We start from the raw sequence: 24451 nt of genomic DNA, 5'->3' as shown, positions 1-24451 counted from the left end.
GAAGGGTGTGCAACTGTGACCAGGTTGACTTGGGAACAGCCTTCTAAAGTGTCTGTCACAAAACTCTATAAAAGGTTACTGTAAGAACTCTATTTGGAAGCTTCCAGTCTTTCGTTTAGAAAGCTTTCTGGATTTTAAGTACCAGGCTAGGGCGGGGGTTGGGTGGAGAATTGTGTGATGCAGAAAAGCTGTAATGGGTTTCTGTGCCTTTAAGAAACTCCACCCAGAGTAAGGGTGGAGCAGGCATTGCCTAGACACCTCTCTAGCTGAAGGCAGGGGAACGGCCGAGATCAGGCTGTTTGTTCTGTGTGGCTTCAGCAGGCAGGAAGAAAATGTATTCTATCCGTCTTCCCATTTATTCTTATTTTTTTTGTCGTTTTATTTAAGCTAAAATATCATCTCTGTCATTGTCTCGAGTATAAAGGCTCACTAATCTATGGAACAGAAAAGATTTAGCAAGGCAATGGTTTCCTTTTCTTTTCTACTCTTGCTGTTTTAAATAGAGGTGTGTGCTTATCACTTGATTGTGATTCCCCCTTTTGTGTCCAGTTCACAAGCCCTTTTCATTTGTAAGGCTTCTAGGGGAGAGTCTTGGCAACAAGCCAGATTATATCCCTTTGAGGGGGGCAGTAGGCAGTTTATCAGGCCTTCTTTAGTCCCTTTTTAAGAAATCAGAAGGCAGCATTGCCTTTCTGGTGCAGCAGGGCCTTGAAGACCCACTGATCTGATTTGTAAACATTTTTTTTCTGATCATTTTATTATTATTATTATATTTACATCTTGTGCCCTCGCTGCCTTCCATTGCCCCCCTTTTTCTGAGATCCTGCAGACCTGAAAAATGAAGAGACTGGCACCAAGGTAACGAGTGAAGGGATGCTTGCGGCTTGCATCACAGCGGAGAAACAGAAGTCAGTGCAGGTGGTGAGTAATGCCAGACAAGGATATTGAAGGGGGTGGGGTGGGGGTGGTGATGTATTGGTGTTGGGCTTGATTTGGATTGCATAGCGGTTGTCAGGATGTCACAGATGTTGGGACTGTCTTGTGTGGTGCTCTCTCTCCAGATCAGAGTACCTTTTGAAATATGCACATGGGCAGATACCCCCCACCCTTCTCCACCCTGTTCATTGCCAAGGCTGTGAAAATAGCATATTTGGTGTGCCTCAAGATGGTATCTAGTTGTTACTTAAGTCATGTTTTCTTTGCATATTAATGTTAAATAATACAGTGCATAATGTATACCCAAGTTGTGTACTATATAACCATCAGTCAAGTTCAGTTTGATCGCTGACTGTGTCAGCAAGAGAGCTACTTCTCAAAAGTTTTAAAATGAAAATGCAAAGCACTTCTGGAATTTTGTTTCACAAGACAAAAAAGGCTGAGTGGATGTAGAAGTCAGGATTGTTAGTTTGCATCAGGCAGTGTTGCTGGTTTGTCTGATGTGTGTCCAGTTCTGCTATTGCTAAAATGTTGAGTGCCCGGGTATTCTTGCCACCCTGTTATGTAGTACTGGCAGGCTAACTCATTGCTGATAACTTTCTTGTATTGTCTGCAACCCTAACCAGACAGATACTACTATGTACATTGCTTGTTAAGTCTAGAGTATTTTATTTTTAGGTAGTTCTTTGCATGCACTGCAAAGGAGGACTATATTTTTGTCTGTTTTCTTGTTTTTTCCTTTGGGGTAAGGCTACCACGACTGTTGCCAGATGACACAAATTATTTCAACACAAATGTGGATCTGACATCTCTTGTAAGTACCACAGCCTTGGTTTAATTTCTTGTCTAAAAAATGGCCTCTCAAAAATTCACCCTTCCCCCATGCTGCAGTGAAATGTTAATATTGGAATTTAAATCAAGTGCCTGGTTGAATATTCTTTTTTTCTATTATGATTAGAAACCCCACAGACTTTTGATTTTCTAGTGCCATGTCAGGGGAAGACGTGCAACCTAATATTTTGTCTGCCTTTTTCTTACCTTACTGTGAGTCGCAGCTGATCTTATGTGCTTGTTAAATAAAGTGTGTTCAAAGTGGTGTGTGGTGTGCAGTGGTGTCTTTCACCAACAGTGAGAGAGGCGGTACTGTATCTTGCTGAAATGAATGCCTGTCACTAGTGTAAAGTTCAGAGTCAGCCCTTCTGGTAGTGATAGTGTTAAGGTGTGGTTCAGGAATCTGTGAAAGCCAGGAATGGGTTAATATGGGGAGGAGCTTGTTTCCCTAGTGACTATCTTAGTGTACTCCACTTTTTTGCTCAAGTAATCTGGACAAAGCCAAAAATTATGTGGGTGGGGGATGGGAGAACTAAGACCCAAAACTGGGGCAGTGTTTAAATATTACTGTAATACACTAAAATAATAATAATAGAGCAACATGTTTGTCATTATTGACTGTAATTCTTAGTGATTTATCAGAAAATCAAATGTTTTATGACAGGACTAAAACATGAGGCAAAATCGGGGACATCTGAGAGATATGGTCAGTAATTGAGATATGGTCACTAATCCTGATGTTGTGGTCACTTTGGTAGGGGATAACACCTGTGCTAGCACAGTCAGTCCATACATTTGTGTACACGCTGAGCTTATATGTGTCTGTCCTTATTTCCTACACAGGCAGGTGGAATGTAGGACACTAAAAAGAAGATTGGCTTGGGAGTTCATTCTTTGCAAGTATTACACAACAGTGTATGCAATTGGACTTGCAGGGAGTTGTAATATTATGTTGGTGGTCTTTAGGATGGAGTACTATGGCGAAGGGTAACCAATGACATATTTGAGATGTACTAATACATGTTCCTTGTTCAAAGAAAGCATTTTAAAGCAGGACATTCAAACAATACTGATGAAGTCAGAAAAGTTAGGACTTTAAGCTACAGCCCTGTGGCTGTACGGTTTGAGGTCTGCCAGCTGGCTATATGTTGGCTTTAATGCTTGCCTTTACTTTGCCACTTCTTTGTTTTGGTTTCAGTCTATAATATTTGCATGCAGATTACCTGTGTAAAACAGCTAAAGACCAATAGGCCGCAAGAGATAGATTTAGCTGCAGATAGTAAGGGCTCAGTAATGTCTTTGTTTTCTCTGAATTTTGTCTGGATGGGTGTCAATTTTTATTACACGTTAATGATGTAATCAGTTCAGAGTGGAGCGTTTTAAAGTAGATGTAGCTGAACACAATTGCCTTTTTATGAAGAACATGTGTACAAAAGAGTGTTAATTCTTCACCAGAACTTTACACCACTAGGATTCTGTTTTACTCTGAAACAGTATATTGTATATGGAGGAGTGAGCTCTGCAAGACAAAAGTCAGTGCATTTAGATTTAAGTGGCAACATGTGATGAGATTGCCTTCAGTTGTGGACACTTGTGATCTGTGATATGTAGGCAAATGCGAATCCAAACCTGTGTACAGACCCACAAACAGGAGCATGCACTGATGCTTTCTTTCCCTTGCATGTTTGTATTAATATGCAAGATATCCCACCAAAGTGCTTTTCACCAAGCAGGTGCACATAGGCAGACTTTGCTTCAGGACTGCATATGTATAAAAGTAGGTGCATTCTTGTTCATGTGTGCATGGAGCTAATGCAGTCCTAAGGGCACAGATGTGTGCATGGGCACACAATATTGGGACCCTTGTGCATGCAGACATCTACAGAAGGGCCTCACTGAGACAACTGACTGGTGTTGAAACCATGGCCTTAAGCTTAATGCCAAAAAATGCGTTGTCATCCCCTTTGGTAAAAACTCAGTTCCCACTAATTACCACATCGATGGGAGCCCACTGAACACTGAAGGCATTATAAGAGATCTGGGGGTGCAGGTTGACAGCAACCTCTCCTTCGACCGCCACATTACCACTGTGGTCAGAAAGCCCTTCTATGTGGCACATCTCATTAGCAAGGGTTTTGCATCCAGGAAGAAAGAGGTCATTGCCTCTCTCTCTACTCTTCCCTGATTAGACTAATCGTCAAGTATAATGCCCCATTTGGCATGTACCCCACTAGACACTTGCAACAGCTGGAGAGGCCACAGAAGTACCTTACAAAGAGGATCATAGTCATTAAACACATGTCCTACACAGAAAGACTCAAAAGACTCCAGCTATTCTCTGTCTCATATTGCCTACTTAGAGGTGATCTGTGCTTGACTTACAAAGCCATGTCTGACCCAGCTCTGTTAGAAATGCTACATCGAAAGAAATCCACATCCCTCTGCACCACATGCTCCAGAGACCTCAACCTCATTACCACAATCCACAGAACATGCTGGAGGGAGAAAATGCTGGAGGGACAGGTTCCTCACCCAGAGACTGCCCATGCTCTGGAATAGACTTCCCATACATGTCAAGCAGAGCACCTCGCTGACCCTCTTCAAGAGAAATCTTGATGAGTGGATGGGTAATAGAAAGTTCACCCCGGGGATCACTCCAGTGGCTCCAAGTACTTGATAGAGGCACTGGGAACTAACGTCTGGTGGCAAGACGCAAGGGCGCTTCTATGTGCTAGGCTTGTAAAAGCTCCAGGACCATTACCATAGTACACACCTATGCATGGGTGTTAGTGTGTATATGCATATGCGCTCACACAAACTAACCTGCAAAACTGCTCCACTTGTTGCCATCATCCTCTGGGAGTGTATGCACATGTTAAACACATGCTTCTTACATGGAACACTTTGTGAGAGTGTATGCACATACTAAACCACACTAATCATGTGGAACACTGAGTGTATCTAACCCACACTACTTATGTGAAACGAGAGTGTATGTACATACTAACACATCACTGACGTGAAACAGTTTGTGAAAGTATTACCAATGGTGGGAGTTGCATTATGTGTATAGACTTCTCCCTTGTCTTGATAGCTGTTTATTGACTTTAACCTAGGTGCATCTGTTTACTTTTTTTACTTTTTACTGTTCACATTCACCATTTTGTAGCTGAAATTTGCATCTTGCTGACTTTCACTTATTCAAAAAGTGTGTGTGTATGTGTGTGTGATGGAAGAATTACCACAGCAGAGCTACCCACCCAGTGTGTAAACCTTGGCTCTAGATTTTCACTGTTGAAGTGACACCTTGACCCTTGACCCTATGTGCAAAAGTAGAGGAAAAGCAGTTGTGGATGGATGGCAAATTGTGAAACACTGGTAGCAGCGGGGACTGGATGTTTAAGTAATAAATATTGTTGCTGAATGATGAGACCTGCTGTAATAAACCGTATATATTCTGATAGCCTGTCTTTCAATCATTCCCTGCAGAAGTGGCATGTGGGGAGGAATGATTTCAACAAAAGAGTGGTAAATGTCTGCAGATGGTTAATAAAAGTGGTGGCTGTTAGTGAAGTGACATGAAGGTGCATGTGAATTTTATATGGACATAAATGGATACTGTTTAAAAGGCAGGGGTGGAAAAGTTGAATGGATTATAGCAAAATATTGTAAGTCAGTCTTGTGATCAATTTCTTTCAACAGATTCTGTGACCTCTGAGGAAATACAGCAGGAAATACACCGGTAGAACTATCTGGGTTAGAGGCCCACATGGAAGCATTTCTAACTAGCAGTGAACAGCTGGGTGACCATCTGCTCAATCCATGCCTTCTGAAATCAGTCAAAAGTATAAAGGTAAGTCATCTCTCAAATTTGTTCTCTTTTCTTTTTTTTTTTTGTTTAAATCCTTATCAACATGCAAATGCTGAAGTCTGATGAAGAGCTCTGTCCCAGATGATGGGCAGTGTTGTGCATTTGCTCATGATTTAATTTTAATTTTGCGTAGCTTTATCTTTTTATCCTTTCTGGTCTGAGAACAGTCATGCATGCTTATTGTACATTGATTGATTGGTGGTGGTTGATGTTTATACCTTGGATTTGGTGAATCTTTTGATGCCATCTGTGTAGAACTGTAGGTAACCAACACAGATTGGAACAACAATGATAGTAGTACAAATTTAGAATTGGGTTGATTGACAGATCTGAGAGGTCTACTTGCTAGTGGGACTTTACCAGGGGTTGCAACCTCTGGAATACTACAGGTGTCTATACTCGTACTATTATATTTATATATCTGAGTTATCCAGTTGGAGATGTATTGCTCTTTTATTTTGTTTGCAGGTGATCACAAAAGTAGGTATAAGATTTCCTAGTGTACTGTCAACTTGTGTGGTGAATTTCAGCAGACTGTGTAACAGGAAAAAAAAAGATGTGAACTCCGATTCAGTGTAAAAAACAAACAAAAAAAAACATGCAGGGTGAAATGAGAATTTAACTGAAGCTGGAAAAAATAACAGTTGGGTATTGTAATTAACTTGGGTTATATCACTCACAGTGGAGTGGACTACTGCAGGTGACTCATGAGTAAGGTAAATAAAAATGCATGCGAGGATAATGTGGCCCTAATGAAGGTAAGGAACTGCTGTTTAGGTGTCCTTTGTTTGGCTTCTCCTGGATTATTTTGAATTTGTAAGTCTAGTCTAGTGAAAGATTTTCAAACAAAATAAATAAATCATTAATTTTTGAGAAAAGGGGTAACATGATGTGTACAGAGAAATCAGTGGATGAAATGGCATTAGACAGAAAAAAGGCTTGAGAATACCCAAGTGGAAAGTAACAGGGGGGATGTTATGAGATGTTAGGAAGGCCTTCTCCATTGAGAAAGTGGTAGAACATTAGAATAGACTTATGCATTTTATGGCTGAATATAGAAACGGCCATGTTTCCAGAAATGTTTGGAGTAAATGGAAGAAGTGTGTGGGATTAAAGGATTCTTCCCACAGGCAATTTCTCTTTGGCAGGCTGTCTCCATCAACATTAAGGAACTTGACATTTTATTCCACTGCAGAATGCAACTCAAAAGGCACTATTCAAACCAAATGCTTGTACTTCAACACAGGACATATCACCTAACCTACCTCCTTTCCAAGTCTCTCATCCTCTCTCAAAATTCAGTGAAGACTGACCCGCTTTAGAAACGAATGTGTATGTTGTACATTACTCTGTTCTGGATTGTACATCTCACTGTGCTTATTCACTGGAATGTCTACGTAATTAGTCTGAACTATTCTGTTACTGCTTACATTTCTTTATTTTTGTTTGTTAAATGTTTTGTATTTCACCTGGGCTGAACCTGAAATTGGTCAGTATTGATCAGTACACTACCCCGATAAATAAATATTAATTAAATCTGTGAGTTATTTATTCATTTTTTTATTATTTTACATTTGTTGATTGGGAGAGTCACACACACTACTTCACCCCCCAGTTTATTTTGTAGATTTAGGTTTGATCTGTCAATCTTCATTTTCATTCTTTGTGACTGGGTCACCTCTAAAAAAGGACAGTTTTTTGTTTAGTGGGGCTTACCTGGTTAAAAATGAATAAATCCATAATTAAGACACATGGGGTGAAGTACTGTGTGTGAGGGGATAGCTTGTGTGTGAGGGGATAGCTGGGGGGGGGGTGAAGTACTGTGTGTGAGGGGATAGCTGGGGGGGTGAAGTACTGTGTGTGAGGGGATAGCTGGGGGGGGTGAAGTACTGTGTGTGAGGGGATAGCTGGGGGGGTGAAGTACTGTGTGTGAGGGGATAGCTGGGGGGTGTGTGAGGGAATAGCTGGGGGGGTGAAGTACTGTGTGTGTGTGAGGGATAGCCGTGCCTTCCATGGGACTGGATCAAGGTGACTTATTTTGCTAGCAGCTCTTCATAATTTGATGACTGCAATTTGTGTGCAGTGGGCCTTGTGTAATTGGTTAAACTTTGAAATAGTAACAGAAAACTCGCAAAAGCCTTTCGGGTTGGTAATGAGCTCTGCAGTAGATAATTTATTCATTTGTTAGCCAGGAAGACAAGTAGCACATATTTATAGGAGCAAGCTAAGGTACTGTCTTGTTGTGAAAATGGAGGATATCCCTCCAGGACGACCAGATGAGGCTATGTAGCAATCCATATCCTTAACTCTCTGTGTGTTTAACATCCAGAAAGGTCTGTTGACCTCAGTGAGAGAGCTTTTCTTTGAAGATTCTGAATTTTCTTCCCAAGTTGCATTCAGTGCAAGTATATGACATAAAGATCTGAAGACAGCCAGTTTAAATCCTGCATTTAAGACACCAGAAACTGTTTGGGAGGAGTCTTGTGGTTTGTAAACAAAATCAGGTTCCACCTCGTTTTAGCATAATTCATTTCATAGCCTAGCCTTACCTTAGGCTGTGTTTCAGAGATTTTAGTTTTCCTAAAAAAACACACACTTCTGTGTAACAGATGAGACCAGCAACATAAACTGCCAAAAATAGACAAATGTTCCAGTATCTGATAAACAGCTGGTATAGTAACCAAAAAGCAATTTTGTTAAGCACTTTCATCTGTATAGAAAAGGATTTTTCACAACTAATGAAACACGAATAGCATACACCTATTTAGAACTTGTCTACAAGCACATGTAATCAAATCCTTATTTAACTAAAATTTTCCCGTAAAAGTAACAGCCTGTAATAATTTTTTTATTTCATAAAATATTAAATAGTCTCAAAAAATTAGATCAGTTCAATAAATTCTTACTGTAGATATACAATATTGTGAATACAAACAATGAATCTTCACTACCTATGTCACAATCATATGTTCTAATATACTTACAGACTTTTTAATCATGGATTTTATATATAAATTAAACCACAACTTGAGAGCAGCTAGACCATAGCTGGACGACCATCAGACCTGATCACATTTTGACCATTTTATAGGCAAGTATTGCACTGGCATATCAGTTGACATAGCAGACTCAGTCCCACTGATGAAATTGACAGACAAACTGGAATGGCTGGAGGTAAGACCAAGACCTGAGGGACCAGAAGGTAGCATAATTGAACGGTAGGACACAGAAAGTTGAGGTGAGAAACACTACATCAAGAGATAGGAAAGTGACTAGCTAAGGACTGTAGGGATGTGCCCTGGGTCAAATACTCATCAGTGTGCTTGTTTGAGGTACATTTGAAGGATGAGGAAACATGACTGGATTCCTTTTGATGACATAAAGACAGGTACAGCAGTGGAGGTTGTGTGAAATTTGTAGTAAAGGACTTGAAAAGGCTGAACAAGTAGGTACTGTAAATAAATAGAGAGTACTGTACTTGGGGGCCCCCCCAACAGCTGTCATACATCATATCTAGATGGTTGGGGAGGCAAACAGGACTGAAGGCAACAACAAAGGTAAAGGATCTAGGATTGTTGATATTGCAGGACTGAGAAGGCATTGGGAGCAGCAAACAGAATGCTAGGGAGTATGCTTGGGGGGATAGATCACAAATGCAATAATGTAATGCTTTCATTCTACAGGGCCTTGGTCAGAGTTTGCTCAACTAATATGTGCAGCTCTGAACACCTTCTAGCAGCCTGCTGTACCTATTCCTTGAATGAAGTCCACAGTGTAGCTACTAGAAGCTTTTTGGGGCAAAGAGGAGTAGTATAACCAGAGGCTAGAAGATCCATAGCTTTCCATATTTGGGAGTAGAAGAGGTGGGGGTGTGGGGGTATGATATTGGTATATAATGTCATATCAACAAGATGTGAAAGTGTAAGACAGAGGGGAGACGGGCATTCCCTGAATATCTGAAAGTATTTTTACAGAGAGTTTTGGACCTATGGAATGGAGTTCCAGTATGGATGCTGGAGAGGAGGTCCAAAGAATAATTTAAGAAGACATGTCAAGGTGGAAAAAAGGTAAGGGAAAAGTTGAAATGGTGTGAGGCAGGTGCATCCTGCATGGTTAAAGCACTGCAGACAGAGGCTAGAGAGGGGTGGGTGTGGTCATCCTGGTAGGATGGCATTCATCTAGAGTTCCCTGCTGGGAGAGGGGAGTCACCCACAGATTTAGCAGATGAATAGAGGGGGATACCAATGGATACCACGAGGTAGGTCATAAATGGGGGCTGGGAGTAGAAGCAGTTAACTGATGGTAGTTCTGGGAGTTATGCTTTTATGTACTGGCATAAGCCTTAGAATGGAGTTAATTGGGGTCAACAGGAGTGACTAGTACACCCAGTGATGGCTGGGGAGCATGAGGGTGGCCAGAAAAAACAAAGCAAAAAGGGAACAAAAAAAGCATTGCAAACAAACAATTCATGTAGTAAGATGTGACTGGTCTTTTGCAGACAGTTACACTGTCAGAGGTACAATCAATGTAGTTCCAACTAGAGAAGGCAGAAGCACCAGCAGACCGTGGTAGTTAATACAGTCGATGTTAGAATTGTGAATTTAATTATTTATTTCTTGTGGAATTTGCATAATGTTGTGGCCTAGGCATAACACAGGTGTTTACTGCAGTGCTGATTAGGGTAAGACAGGGAGAATCTAAATTAGTGTGGGTGAACAAATTGGCATTTTCACCCATTGTTGCTCTGGAGAAGGTCATCAGAGACTTGCAAGTCATAAATGCAAGGGACAATAGAGAATTCTAGAAAGTTTGTTTAGGGAAGAGATTCTATTGCTTATCTCAGAATGTTCCTGTAATGTTTTGTGTGTTGTAGATGCATTTTACTTTATATTAGAATTGTTTTTTCCTGGTCATAGCTGTAACTTGATCTAGGCCATTGTAAGATAAAGATCCTGGTTGGCAAAATATAAACATGCTATTACTGTGGAATGATGTGATCTGCCAAAAAAATACTTTTTTTTTTTTTTGTTCCTTCCACTTTTTTTATTATAATACCATTAAGATTATAGGGATAAGTTCTAAACATAGCATAGATGTAGCTGTTCTTAGTCTGGGATTGGGAATATGCTGTTTGCAAAATGTTTGGGGGGGGTACTATGGAGAAGTGTGAATACATTGACATCCAACATGCAATGATTTTATTGCCGGGAGGACATTTCAGAGCTGGCACCTAGGTAAACAGGATTCCAAGTTTATTTTTGTGTTTGTTGAGACTATTTTAAGAAGACTGGGTGAAAAGGAGGAGGCCAGTGATGCAACTTGTATTCTGTTAGTGGACAAGGTGCCAGTGCAGTTTTTAGTGTGGGTTGTTTTAGATCCCTTCATGTGCCTTGGTATGCATGTGTCTGTTTTTGTAATTTGTTTTGTAGAAATTCTGTATGAACTGTAAAAAAAAAAAAAAAAAAAAAAGCCTGTCCAGACATTTGTAGCTGTTAGTAATACTTGCATAAACTGTGCTGATGACCCCTAAGTCATAACTTTAGTCTACATTCACCACCATTTTCCCCTGATAAAAGCAGTCGGCCCTGCACAAGTGGGTTATTCGATCTGCAGAGTTTCCCCAGGTGCAGTAAAGAAGTAGGTGGGCACTTGACAAAAGTACATTGTACTGATGTGGCATAATTTGTAGTAGTAGAACTTTAGGGAAATCAACACACAGTGCCAATCGGTGAACCCTTACCCATATTACCCATAATTTTGCAATAGAAAAAGGACAATGGTCATTGGGTTATATTTCACAGCCTGTAGATAGTGTTACAAAATAAAGATTTTGATTTTTAGCCGTGTTGTGGATTCCTCAAGAATTCTCCATTTTGTATTTTGGAGTACGGGCGGTTTTCATGTATTGCAGAAACATGCATGTTTTGATAAGTTGAGTCCAAAAGGAATGAGATCCCAAGGGGAGCGCTTCTTCAGTAAATTGAATTCTCTGTTACTTCTGTTTGATGGGCTTGTCTTGTGACAATGGACACTGTGCATTAAACTGAAAAAGAAGATATTCTCCAAGTCACTGTGGAAAATTGAGTCACTAAAAGACAAGCAAAATGTGTGTATGGGGGGACAGTGAGTCGATGACTAGTCACTGTTCAGTGAGCCTTCTGTACATCATGCACCCCCTCCTTCAGTCCAGTGATGTGTGGTTTATATTATGCAGGAAGTCTTTAGAATTACTGAACAAGCTGGCCTGTTGGCCCCCACACCAGGTTCTTGCAAACTGGCTGTCGTATCATTCATGATCATGGGCTATGCTTGGATATTGTTTCCATGGCAACCACATGGTATAGAGTAGTGCATATGTATTATGCATAGTATTGTATAATATAGAGGAATACTATATAGCTTCACTGATTACCATGTAACTGACAAATGTGAAATATTTTTGAATATCAGCTATAAGTGTTATGGATTTGGTAATGTGAGATGTCCTTCTATGCAGTATTTGATACTGAAGGGATGTCCTGCCCTAAACAGCCTGTCCGTCGGCCAGTTTAAATAAGCTTAAAAGAGATCTTGTTTGTGCCATACATCACATGTATGTTTCCCACACAAAACATGGGGCATAAAAGGGACGTATGGATGCAACTACATAGAGAGATTCTGCAGATATTGGTCAGGGAGGAAGTTCTGGGTTCTCTTCTTGAATTGTGCCAAGGGTCAGAACCTCCTGTATTTGTTAGGGCTGATGTTCTTTCTAAGAAAAGACAAAAACTGAAGTAAGTTTTGGTCCATCCTAAGGATTTCAAACGGAATGGCAGGAGTTTACTCGGGGCTTGTTCTCTGCCTTAATGGCCCTAAAGCCTCCTCAGTGGGTTTTAGTACCTGCTCTTCCTTAGACCTCTACCCCTTCTAAACAGTTTAGGGAACCAGATTCCTCGGACAAGGATTCCCTGTCTGGTGAGGGGTCTTTGTCCTATTCTTCACAGATGCCTTCACCTTTGGCTTGTGGCTCTGATGAAGAGGATTCTGTTAGCCATAAGTCTCCTTTTGGGGAATTGTCCTTTGGAGGCACAATTGCTAGGATGATGGAATTCTTTAAGTGGGATTCTTCTCAAGTGTCGGATATTCAGAGAAGATAATTATGAGTTGCTTCAGGTGGATACTCCTAAACCATTGGCAATTCCTCCTGTGTTACTACAGGTGGATACTCCTAAACCATTGGCAGTTCCTCCTGTGTTACTACAGGTGGATACTCCTAAACCATCGGCAGTTCCTCCTGTGTTGGCTGCCTTGTTTGATACTTTCTTTGCTGCTCTCAAGTCTCCTGATTCTCAGCCTCCTGATCCTAAGAAACCTGGTAGGTTCTAGAAGGTTCTTGAGGATTGTCTGTTTTTATTTAAATGTCTTTTTGCTGATCCTACTGTGGTGACATTCTCTTCTTACAAGCCTTCTAAACTTTTGTCTCTTCCAAACTTTGCCTTCTAATGAGGATAGCAGGGCAATGGAGAGGATTGGCAAGAAATTTTCACTGCCTCTACTTTGGTCTTTAGGGATATTAATTTACCAGACCCACATGACCAGGTATGCTCTGGCCTTGATTGCTCAGGCTTGTCAGGTTCTCTGTCCTCCCTCATTCTGATGGCAAATCCTCTGCCTTATTTTTAGGTTCTGCTTCTCGAGTGGCTCACAACTCTGTTAAGTGAAGTATAGCTATGATGCTGCTGATGCCTCTTCTGGAACTGTGGCTTTTGGGTCTGTCATGAGGCATTATTCTTGGCTTTGTCTCCGGTCTGTTTGTTTCTGAAGACATTAAGGCCAAGTTGTTGGATGTACTTTGGATGATACTCATCTTTTTGGGACTGTTTTTAGTCTCGGGCAAAGCATTGCAAGACCTTTAAATATATTTTGTCTCTCATACCTCTAAGTTCCAGAGGAATTATTCTTCTAGGTCTGTTTTTGTTAGCAGGCAACCCCAGAAGGCATCCATCGGCAGGAAGGGTGGAAGTCAGCCCCCTCTGCTAAGGCTTCTTAGATTTCTGTGGCCCAGAAGCCTTCTTTATCTGACAAACCTGCTTTTCTTTGACAATTGCCCTCCCTCCCACCACCTTTAGACCACGTAGGTTGCTTTGTCCCTTTGGCTGTCCCTTTGTCTTCCAAATTGGTGTTTCATCACCTCAAATTCTTGGGTTCTTTCTATCATACATCAGGGTTAGTTCATGGTATGGAAATCTCTCCCTCCTTTTTCAGAGATTTCTCAACCTCCTCTAAAGCAACTTGCTCATTTTCTGGAGGTTCTGGACTCCCTGTTGAACTAAGGGACCATTGAACCTGTTTTCCCCCTTCCCAAGTGAGAAGGTTTTATTCCAAGATGTTCCTAGTTCCTCGAAAGGAAGGCACTTTGGAAATCTATTTTGGATCTCTCCCAGCTCATAACCTTTCTCGAGATCCCTTCTTTTTGAATGCTTTCTCCACAAACTGTTTTCTCTTTTATTAATACAGACTTCTGGTGCCCTTGGATCTGAAAGATGCTTGCCTTCATATCCATACTCACTCTCTCTTCAGGAAGGTTTTACACAGGAAGTTTTTCCCTAATGGTGTGAATTGTGGAGACGAACTTCATGGGGATTTAGTTACGCTGTTTAATGACACTTTGGCGATAATGATGAAGCTGGAAGCTGTGGGTGGAGGACCGTTGGAAGAAAGTTCACCATTTAGAGGAAGATATTTGTGTGTTAAATGATACTATTAAATGAATGTTTTTTTTTTTTTTCCCATCACAGTACTTTGTACCATGGAGTAAGTGCTAAAAGTAATAGATTGGTTTCAACCATTATCAATAAAAAGCAGAGGAAAATTCAGAGATTTGCATCTCATCAGAGACGGCATATTCATTTTTAAGGAGAAAAGAGCTGAAAACGGGTCAGGGACAATATCCTGACCAACGTCAATAGTAACAATAATAATAATCTGCACAATGAAATGATCAAACTGGTTCAGGTTTCAACAGCTAACTGTAATTAGGAATAACCCACCAGCCCCTTTTATTCTGAATCCCCCAAGAATGTCAAAGACTCCACAGTGACAATCCAAAGGCAAAGGGCACAGCAGGGGGAAGGAAAGAAGAGGACTTAAATTGGTTGATATTGTGGATTTGAGTGATACAAAATTGAACGATCATTTTATCTGTTCTTTCAAAGGGTTTTTCATTTATTCCTACACAGACTGCTAATATAACCAAAGTTCTTGTTGATTTTGAAGTTGTACATCTGTAAATTGAATTTAATATTTATTATATGACATTCCTCATTTTGATAAAGACCAGAGGGAGATAACTGTCAGAAGTACCTTTAACCCTACACTTCATGACACTTTACAAGTTTTCCATGATGTATGCGAAGAGGATTTGCAAATAAATTTTGGTTCTAAGCCCAAATTCTATCATTTATTTTGCAATGAAAGAGTGGCCTTAAAGTAGTTGTACTTAAAACAAGGATATCAACATGATGAAAGTTGACAAAGGTGGAGTGGTGGTTATTATGAGCTCTAGTGATTACAAAAAGGCTATTAGTCAACTTTTAGCAGACCGGAATTGTTATGAGGAGGCAGAAGTAGAGAATAAATGCGTTTTCCAACATTGATACTATTTTATTTGATTTGCTTTGTCATGGTGACATTGAACAGGACTTGTATAACTTTTTGAAAGTTGAACATCCTAGAATGGCCAGATTGTTTAGAATTCCTAAGGTTCATAAAAATAGGAAAAACCCACCATTCAGACCTGTACTTGCAGTGGATTTTTATAAGACTAAACCAATTTAAGTCTATTTGGACTATGTACTTAATTCTGTAGTACAGGAACCCAAGTTTTATCCAAGAGACTAATGGCACATCTTAGAATTACTAAGTGAGGTGAAAAAAAGAGACCAGGATATGTTTTTTGTCTCTTTTTGGATGAAGTTTCATTGTACACCAGCATCCATCAGGAGACAGGGTTCGTATTGTATAATCTAAGACACAATCCTTCGAATGTGTCTTGATCGAACTTGAAAGCGCGAAACAGCATGTAAGCAATTTCTTTCCCCGGGAAAAAAATTGCTTGGCCGTCTCCGTTACTTTGCCGTTTTCCTCACTGTAGTGCGATCTCGGAGTTGGTATATTTAAGTAGGGGGGTTGTGGGGAGAGAAGCCCCCCACTTTAGGTAATGTTTTGAAATTTTTTTTTTTTTTTTCTTGTGGAACGGTGATTTTTTTTTCCCTGGGAAAGAAAATGCTGTTCTGAGTGTTCGTGATTGTTTGTTTAAATGGGGTCGATAAATCAGCGTTCGCTTTTTTAAGCATTCGCTGATTTAATATAGACCCATATCAATATTCATTAAAGATAAATACACCTCTAGATTGGTTAAACAGCATGATTCCTTTGAGTTACTTCAGGTGCAATTGACTGTAGGTAAGACCCCTCTTCAGGTCATTGCCAGCATAGGACCCCCTCCATGAATCAGGACATCCACTCAGATTACTTGGATCTACTTGAGTCAGTCAAGATACAACCAGACACCCTGGTTTTGGGTGACTTTTTAATTACCCATCCATTGACTGGGTAAATTGTATGTGTTCCAACTCGCTTGCCCAAAGGTTCCTACACTTTAACTCCAGTGCCCTGGACCAGATGGTTGACACACCCACAAGGGGCTCAAACATCTTGGATCTGGTGCTCACCAACATGGAGAACCGCTGCACTACCCCCAATATGTGGCCATCCCTGCTGACATCCAACCACAAATCAGTCTCACTAGAAGTAACTGTAACACAAGACCCCCCCCAGCAACAACTAGACTAAAAAACTTCTCCAAGGCCAATTACAAACTCTTACATGACAGCATAAATAGTTTCATACTCCCTCCCCCCACTAATGGAACAGACTTTTGTGATGAGTTATACACCAGTGCTTTATATGAGAACTTGTACAATTGTACTGACTTTGCTGTACCTGATATAACCAAATTAAGATCTTCAAGGAAAAAAACACCAGACTGGTGGACAACTGCCATTAATGGGTTATACAATAAGACAAAGAAGTTGATGTCTAAGAGTAGGAAGGAACGGTCTCAAAACTGGAAACACACCCTCCTCAACTTAAGCAAGTATGACTCCTAGTGAAGTCCTCCAAAGCTAACTATGAATCCAAATAAGCTTCCATAACTAAGGAGAACCACAAGGCATTCTTTAGTTATATCTTTAAACTCAAAGGTAAGGCCCAGATTTGTGCTGAACTTGTAGTTACTGGTACTACATATACAGCACCTGTGGATATAGCAAACCTGCTGGCTGATAGGTTCCATGAAAACTTCACTCACCTGTCCCCACCTTGTATCTCTGAGGAGCAGGTCATAAACACCCTCTCCAAGGCCAAAAGCACAGCATTTGTGGGACGAGACAACATCCTGGGCTGTGTTCTACATGGGTTAAAACAGGAATTGGCATCACCACTGGGCACGGTTTTCAATCACAGCGTAAGCACTGGCTTCGTCCCAACAGAACAGAAAATGGCTACTGTCATCCTTTGCACGAAGGGGGTGCATCCACGGACCCTGGGAATTTATAGACCCATTAGTTGACCAGCCTTACCTGAAAGGCCATGGAATGAATGCGTCATCATGGACCTTATTAACAAAGATATAGAAAATCTCCAAACGCTTGACACCCCCCAGTCTGGTTTTGTCAAGGGGAGATCATGCCTGTTAAACTTGGTGGACTTCTTAGAGACAGTAACCAAAGCCGTAGACAAGGGCAGATCTGGGCATATGGCCTACCTAGACTTAACCAAAGCCTTTGACACAATCCCCTTCATTGATAAACTCACTCAGCGGGGTATCAACCCTTACATTATTGGATGGGTTGCAAACTGGCTCACTGTTAGAACTCATATGGTCAAAATAGCGGACTCCACCACCTTCAGCAGAAACATAATCTGTGGTGTTCCACACAAATCTGTTTTGGGACCCCTACTGTTCAGAATCTACTTCTCTGCTAAAATTTAAAGGATTGTGGCTGAAAAAGTTTGCGGAGGACTGCAAACTGGGAGTGATAATTGAAACTCCTAGCGATGTCAACATCCTGTAAAGAATGTCTTACGCAGACTAATGACTGGTGCCAAAGTCATGGTCTTGTTTATCATCCCCTTCGGCAAGGATGATGTTCCTGCAAACTACTACATCAATAGCAATACCCTAAGCACACAGTGGAGAGAGAGCTGGGCACTCGGGTAGACAGCAGCCTTAACTTTGATCACCATGTCTCCACAGTGGTAAGAAGGGCATTGCCTCCAGAAAAAAAGAGGTTCTAACCCCCCTGTACTATTCCCTCATCTGGGCAATAATAGAGTACAATGCTTCCTTTGGTATGTTCTTTCCAAACACCTGCAACAATTAGTGAGAAAACAAAGGTTCCTTGCAAAGAAAATTTGGGGTCCTCAAGATCTGTCTTATGAGGAGAGACTGAAATCATCACTTTACTCTGTATTGTACAGACTGCTCAGAGGTTCACTCACTCAAAGAACCTTAGCCTGGTATGTGACATGAACAGAACTTGCTAGAGAGACAGATATTTCTCAGAGTTGCCCCACCTTTGGAACAAGCTTTCTGTTCATGTTAAACAAAGCCCTATTTATGCATAATTTGGACGAATGGATGGGGAACTGGAGGGTTCCACTCGTGTCCCTCTTGGACAGGGGCAATAGGTGCTGATTTTGGTGTCTGCTTGAACCAGACACCTTTGGGAACAAGGAGTAAACTTGGCTACACTTGTAAGGGCCCTGGGACTGTAACCTCCTTTGAACTTTAAAAAAAAGAAGTAGCAGTGGGAGCAAGGGTAGCTCCTGTTTTTGCAAATGTAGTAATGGCGTGGTGGGAAAGTTTTTAAGTCCCAGAAACTTTTTGACAAAGTAATTTTTTATAGACAGTTTATTGATGATTTTATTTATTTTTATGAAAGAACAGAGGATGAATTCCACCAGCTTTTTAAAAATGCATACAAGAGTATTGCATTTTTGAAGTTTATCATAAGTGACATTGGTAAAGAGATTGTTTTAGATATTACCATCAGTTTTGATAAGGCAGTAGAAAGCTCATGAGTAGGATTTTTAGGAAGGAAACATTTGTGAGCAATTTGCATAGTAAAAGTCACCTTTTCCATATGAAGAAAGTTCTTTAGGTTAAGTAGATTGACCAGTGATGATCAAATCTTTTTTACAGAAGTCGAACATCTCAAGGGACTTTTCCTTAAAAGAGGGTATGACATGGGCTTGCTATTGGATATTATTCAAGAAGTTGATTTCAGCTAGGACAGAGCCAAACCTATTTTAAACAAATGCACAGTGGACACTATATATGTGGTGGGAGTTGTAAGCTACTCTCTGTACTCGTATTATGTTGCTGGTGCATTCCCTCTTTCCATTACTACGGACACGGTACTTATTAAAACATTTTGAAAAGCGGTTAGAATATTATCCTTTGTAATAAAGACTTGGCCAACATTGTTGGTAACTGTCCGTTATTTCCTTATAAGAGGAATGAGAATGTTAAAAGTGTTTTAGAAAAATCCAACACTTGATTTGGGTACAATAGGTAATCCTGACACATATTTATTTAAAAGCAGCCGATAGGGCTATTAGGGCAGGTTTGATTGTAATTCCCGAGGGGATAGTTTATTGGGCTACCCATCGGGCGTAAACCAAAAAAACAGTCCCAACTGATGTAAGATGTGCTGTAGTTATTATATTGGGAAAAACATTAGGAAATTGTCCAAAAGAATTTATGAGCACATCACAGTTTAAAAAAAAAGATCTAAGTAATTCATTGGCAGGACATGCAGCTAATTCCCAAGATTTCAGAAAATGTCAGGTTTTTGTAATTGATGGTGAATTTGAACAATTTGTTTGGGCAACTACAATGTACTTTTAGAATACTGTGAAGCTGAAAGGCAGATTAGATTGGCCACTGATTTTTAAAAAAGAAAAAAAAAAGATTAAATGAGTTTATTAATATGAAATGCTTTTTATTAGTGCAAAGACTTTGATTTTTAATGTTTGACTGACATTTCATCACTAGTTTTAATGAAATGTTGATTATGTCGTTATTTACTAGAAGGTGCTTTTAAGAATATCAGCAGGTTAATAGGCATTGTGTTCATTGGCTGTTATTTTTGGTCATGTAATTGAGTGGCATGGGTTTTAAATTTAGGTATGAGGAATTTGATTTTATTTCTGATGAAGTTCTGAAAATGAAAGAAAGTGCTTAAAATTGCATTTGTCTCCTGTGTGCTGCCATTTAAAGTAAAAGTTGTTTAGTTTTTAGTTTTGGTTGAGGTTTCTATGCTGCAGTGTGTTGGGTTTAAGTTTTTTTCTCTGGGTCTTCCTCTCATTTTGAGTTATATGGTCTACTGTTTGGCCTCTCTACTGCCTCAAGGATATTCACAACATGCCTAGCTCCTGTGATTGCCTTCTGCAGGCTCCAAGGCATTCACATTTTTCCTTATCTTGATGACCTGTGAAGGAATTCGAGTGGTGGATTCGAAAGTTTGCGCTCAGTCCAAGCCGGCCCTTTCAGCCTCCATTCCCTTCCTTCTCAGGAGCCGTTCACCGATACCACAGACATGGGGTGGGGTGGCATCTATTGGTCACCTGAAACTTTAGGGTCTTTAGCATTCCCATCGGAAATTAGACCATGTCAACATCAAAGAGATGAGGACTCTGATTCTGGCTCTTCCGGCTTTTCAACAATGTTCTCTCTGGGCCCCTTGAAAGTGTACACAGACAACACTACAGTGATGTGGGTATGTCAACAAGCGGGGGGGGGGGGGGTGCATGTAATTTAACCTCCTCTGCAGGATGGCACTTCAGGCTTGGGAAGTTGCTCTCAGTTATCAGTTAACTCTTTAGGCAGTACACATTCCTTCAGAGCACAGTCTCTCTGAGCAGGTCCAAAACACAGGCTCATGAATAGATGCTTCACAGAGATGAATTTCTGGACATTGTTTATCCCCTCCCCTCTGAACAGGCAGCTTTCTCTCTTCTGTTTCAGAGTTCCATGCCATCTGACCTGGAAGAAGGAGGCCCTACCCTTTCCTTGGAAGGGGAGGATGTTTATGCTTTTCCTCCTTTTCCTCTACTTTCAAGAATCCTGCAGAAGATTCAGTTGGACTCCCCAAAAATCTTGCTAGTGACTCCCTTTTGTCCGAGACCGCACTGGTTCCCCATCTTAATAAATCTGGCCAGGGGCAATCATCACAAGTTACCTCACTGGTTGGATCTCCTCACACAGGACAAGGGGGTCTCTCATCTATCCCCACTTGTTCACTCTACAAATGATATTGTGGGTGATGGGTTTTTGACCCCTTTCAGGCACCTCATTTTTTGAGGACACACTCAGGGTCTTACATGATGCAAGAAAACCCTCAACCAGAAAGTTATATATGGACAAATGGAAGAGATTTTCAGTCTGTTGCCATGCTCATAACCAGGACCCGACCCTTTTTCATTGGAGGCCCCTTTGCTTCAGAATGGTTTGGACTAGTCTTCTTTGAAGGCCCATTTGTCAGCCATTTCTGGTCTGTCCTCAAATCCTCCTTGACTTCTCATTTTTTTGTCAAGCAATTTCCTAAAGATGTACTGCATATTAGGTCTCCAATAAAGCCTATTCCTCCTCCTCCTCCTCCTAGGGACTTTAATTTTGTTTTGTTAAAATTGTCTCGGGCTCCTTTTGAGCCTGCAGATTCTGCTTCTTTGCAAAATTGTACCTGGAAGACTGTCTTGTTGCTGGCTCTTACTTCTGCTTGGAGGGATTCTGAGCTCCAGGCCCTTATGGCCATTCCTCCTTTTTTTTTTTTACAGGGACAGTGTGGCCCTTTTTACTAGTCCTTCTTTTATGCTGAAGGTAGTCAATTAGTGTGTCCTTGAATCATATGGTACAACTCCCCTCCTTTTTCCCTTCTCATCAGTCTGCTACTGAGAGGGTCCTCCATACCTTGGATATACACAGATAGCATTTTGATAAAACTAGGACTATTCGTAAGTCTGATCAACTTTTTGATCTGAAATAGTTTACTTCATTTGATCTTCAACCTGTAGTATTGGATCTGTATCAAATCTGAGCCAGCAACTTCACTAGCATCTGCTCTGAGCTCCAAGCTCCTCCCCTTACCCATAATACACCACTACTACCTTTCAACCCCCAGATCTCATTTGCCGAGGCTGGCCAACGCATTGTGATCCTTGAGCTCCAGGTTGTGAGTAGGGTTTTTCTCATTGATTAGTGTTTTTTGTCTGTGCTTGATAGTGTAGGCTTCACCTCTTCCTCCCCTTCACTGTTGCGTCGAGGTTCAGGCTTGTTTCTTAGTTTTTAGGTAGTTTGTCCCCCCCCCCCAACCTTCTGTGTGCTTGTATGAGTGTGTGGTGAGTGGAATGTGTTGTTTAAAGTTTGTTCTTGTTGTGGGATATGTCGGATCTCCCTAAACAAGCATTTAAGAGATGCACTGTGTGTGGCCCCAAACTGTCACCTGCTGATGGCCACAATCTTTGTGTGCTTTGGCCCATTTAGCCACCGATTGCTCTATTTGTGCAGGTTTTAACCCGTGCACCCTTAAGGATTGGCAGGCCAAATTAGTTATGAAGGGCCTGCTCCCTTCTATGGAGGCGGCCGCCTACTCTTCTGCTTCAGTCACAGCTGTTGCTGTGACTGCCTCTCCTTCTACTTCTGTCCTTCCTTCTCCTCCCTCCAAGGCTGGGACTCATCCTTCTTCCTCTAAGCCTGTGGAAGCAGAGACAAGGAGAGAGAGCACAGACCTGAAAAGAGAGAGAGGTCCCCAGGCCTTTCGGCTCCGACCAGACTGCCTACCAAATGTCAGCGTAGGCACCATGACTCCCCTCTGCTCCGCTCTCCTAGATTTTCTCCAGAGTCAGAGGAGCTCAGACCACTCTCTAGAGCCTCAGTTCCTCAACCCGCCAGGCCGGAGTCCGTGGCTTTGTTGCAGTCCACCCCCAGATTTTCTCCAGAGTCAGAGGAGCTCAGACCACTCTGTTGCAGTCCACCCCCAGTATCTCTGAAGTCGACATGGATAAAATGATGTGGAGATTTATTTGCACACATATTCAGATGGGAGTCTTGCCAGCCCCCTCTCCCTTTGGACAGGGGGGGAGCTCACTTCCCTTCTTTACACCAATTTCTCCTTCTCCAATCCGACCCCCAGTTTCGGAGTACATGGATCCGAGAGTGCACATAATCAGGGGGTTGGCGCCGACAGTACCCGTCTCCTCGATGCTGGCAGCTGCCTGGAGCATGTTGGATCCAACTAGTTCAGATGTGAGTGGCCCTCTGAGCTGGAGTCCGGGTGTCAGATCCGAGGGGGTGGAGCTGTTTCCATCAGTTCTGACTTTGTTGGGTCATGGCCCCCTCCTCGGAGCACCATCTATTTCGGACACAGCTATGATCCTCACGTCGGACCCAGGGTGAGAGGTTTCCTTAATGGTGTCCCAGGAAACTCCCTCTCCCTCAGCGTTCATTGTGGAAAGGGTTGTCTCCAATGGATCGAGACCCCTGACTATATTTTCGGACTCCGCCCTGACTCCTGCTTTGACTCCTGCTTTGTGTGTGAATCCCATCATTTTACCACAGGGACAGCCCATGCTCGAGGAGCCCCAGGCGGTTCCCCCTGAGGAACAAGTGGTTTGCGAGTTCCCTCAGGAAAGCGCCACCAGAGAGGTTCCTCCCAAGCATACGTGCAAGAGGAGGTACTTGGACTCTCCTCGGAGTCCCTCAGTGAGGACACAGATTTGGATGATGGGGAAGTACTGAGGATGTTTTCTTTGGAGACTTCATGGAAATCTTGTGCCAGAGGGAGGTTGGGCTGCCCCAAAACCTTCCTTGGATGAATCTGGAGGCTTTCGGCATGGGGTGTCCTCTCCAGTGGATCCTTTAGTGGATTTAGTCACCTCACGGGCTTGGAAGGAGCTGGACACTGTGGAACCAATCCCTAAATGTCCAGACATATGGTGGTAGCAGCCAACGCCAAAAAGGAACTAGCCCATGAGAGTTCCTCGGTCCATCCTCCTGACCATGAGTCTAGGATGATGGACCACCTAGGGAAGCGTGTTTATGTGTCGGCGACCTTTTCTTTCTATCAGGGCGCAGGGCGCTGAACTATCTGGCCTACATTACTAGACTGCATTGCAACCTGGTTAGGGAATTGTCTGAGTCTCCCCCAAAGTCCGTGTCACAGGAAGACAGGGCTACATTCTCCATGAGGTTGGCTACCTTGCCAGCGGTTTCAAACATGTCCATGCAACTTCTCTCACACGCGACTGAAGGAGCGGCTAGGGCGGCTGGGTCTGGCGTATCCATGAGGCGTAATGCCTGGCTCAAATTATGTCGGTTCACGGAACCCTTCAAGGTGTCTTTTGTGAATACCCTGTATGACTGATCTTCCCTCTTTGGTAAGACTGTCCGAGACACCTTGGTCCAGATTGAGAAAGAATCCGTTTCTTGAGCCCTCAAAGATCCTTTTCCCAGAATCAGCGAGGGCAAAATATGATGTGGTTTCGGAAGTCTCAGTATTCCCGGGACACTCAGGGCTGCTCTTCTCCTAGAGGCAGAGGGGACAGGATGGACGCTGATCCAGAGGCAGAGGGGGTCTGAGGAATTTTGGGTCTTGAGAACCATTCTTGGACAGGCCCATAGAGGTTGCCCGACTGCTGTGCTCTGGAGGCATGTCATTGCACCTGGCGGCATGGGAGTCCGTGTCATCAGACCATTGGGTGCTTCAGATA

The 24451-nt window shown here is 42.0% G+C and overlaps 1 protein-coding gene across 4 annotated transcripts in view; it reads left to right on the top strand.

Annotated features, from left to right (window-relative positions):
* The first annotated feature begins 229 nt into the window (after window positions 1-229).
* The window catches only part of KLF8 (Kruppel like factor 8), a 695632-nt gene continuing 671410 nt past the window's right edge, over window positions 230-24451 (top strand). For 2 of the 4 annotated variants that reach the window (XM_044057426.1, XM_044057423.1), the window contains exons 1-2: window positions 230-921; window positions 5470-5620. In XM_044057426.1, coding sequence (XP_043913361.1) covers window positions 5537-5620 — 84 coding nt within the window. In that variant the 5' untranslated portion in view covers window positions 230-921; window positions 5470-5536. Of the gene's footprint in view, window positions 922-1731; window positions 1751-5469; window positions 5621-24451 lie in introns of those variants that run through there. The other 2 variants (XM_044057425.1, XM_044057424.1) reach the window with 2 other exon arrangements.

This window comes from Protopterus annectens, chromosome 15.part0 (assembly GCF_019279795.1).
Source record: "Protopterus annectens isolate FY-2018-M chromosome 15.part0, PAN1.0, whole genome shotgun sequence".
Taxonomy (NCBI): Eukaryota; Metazoa; Chordata; order Ceratodontiformes; family Protopteridae; genus Protopterus; species Protopterus annectens.
This window is presented reverse-complemented; position numbering and strand designations above follow the sequence as displayed.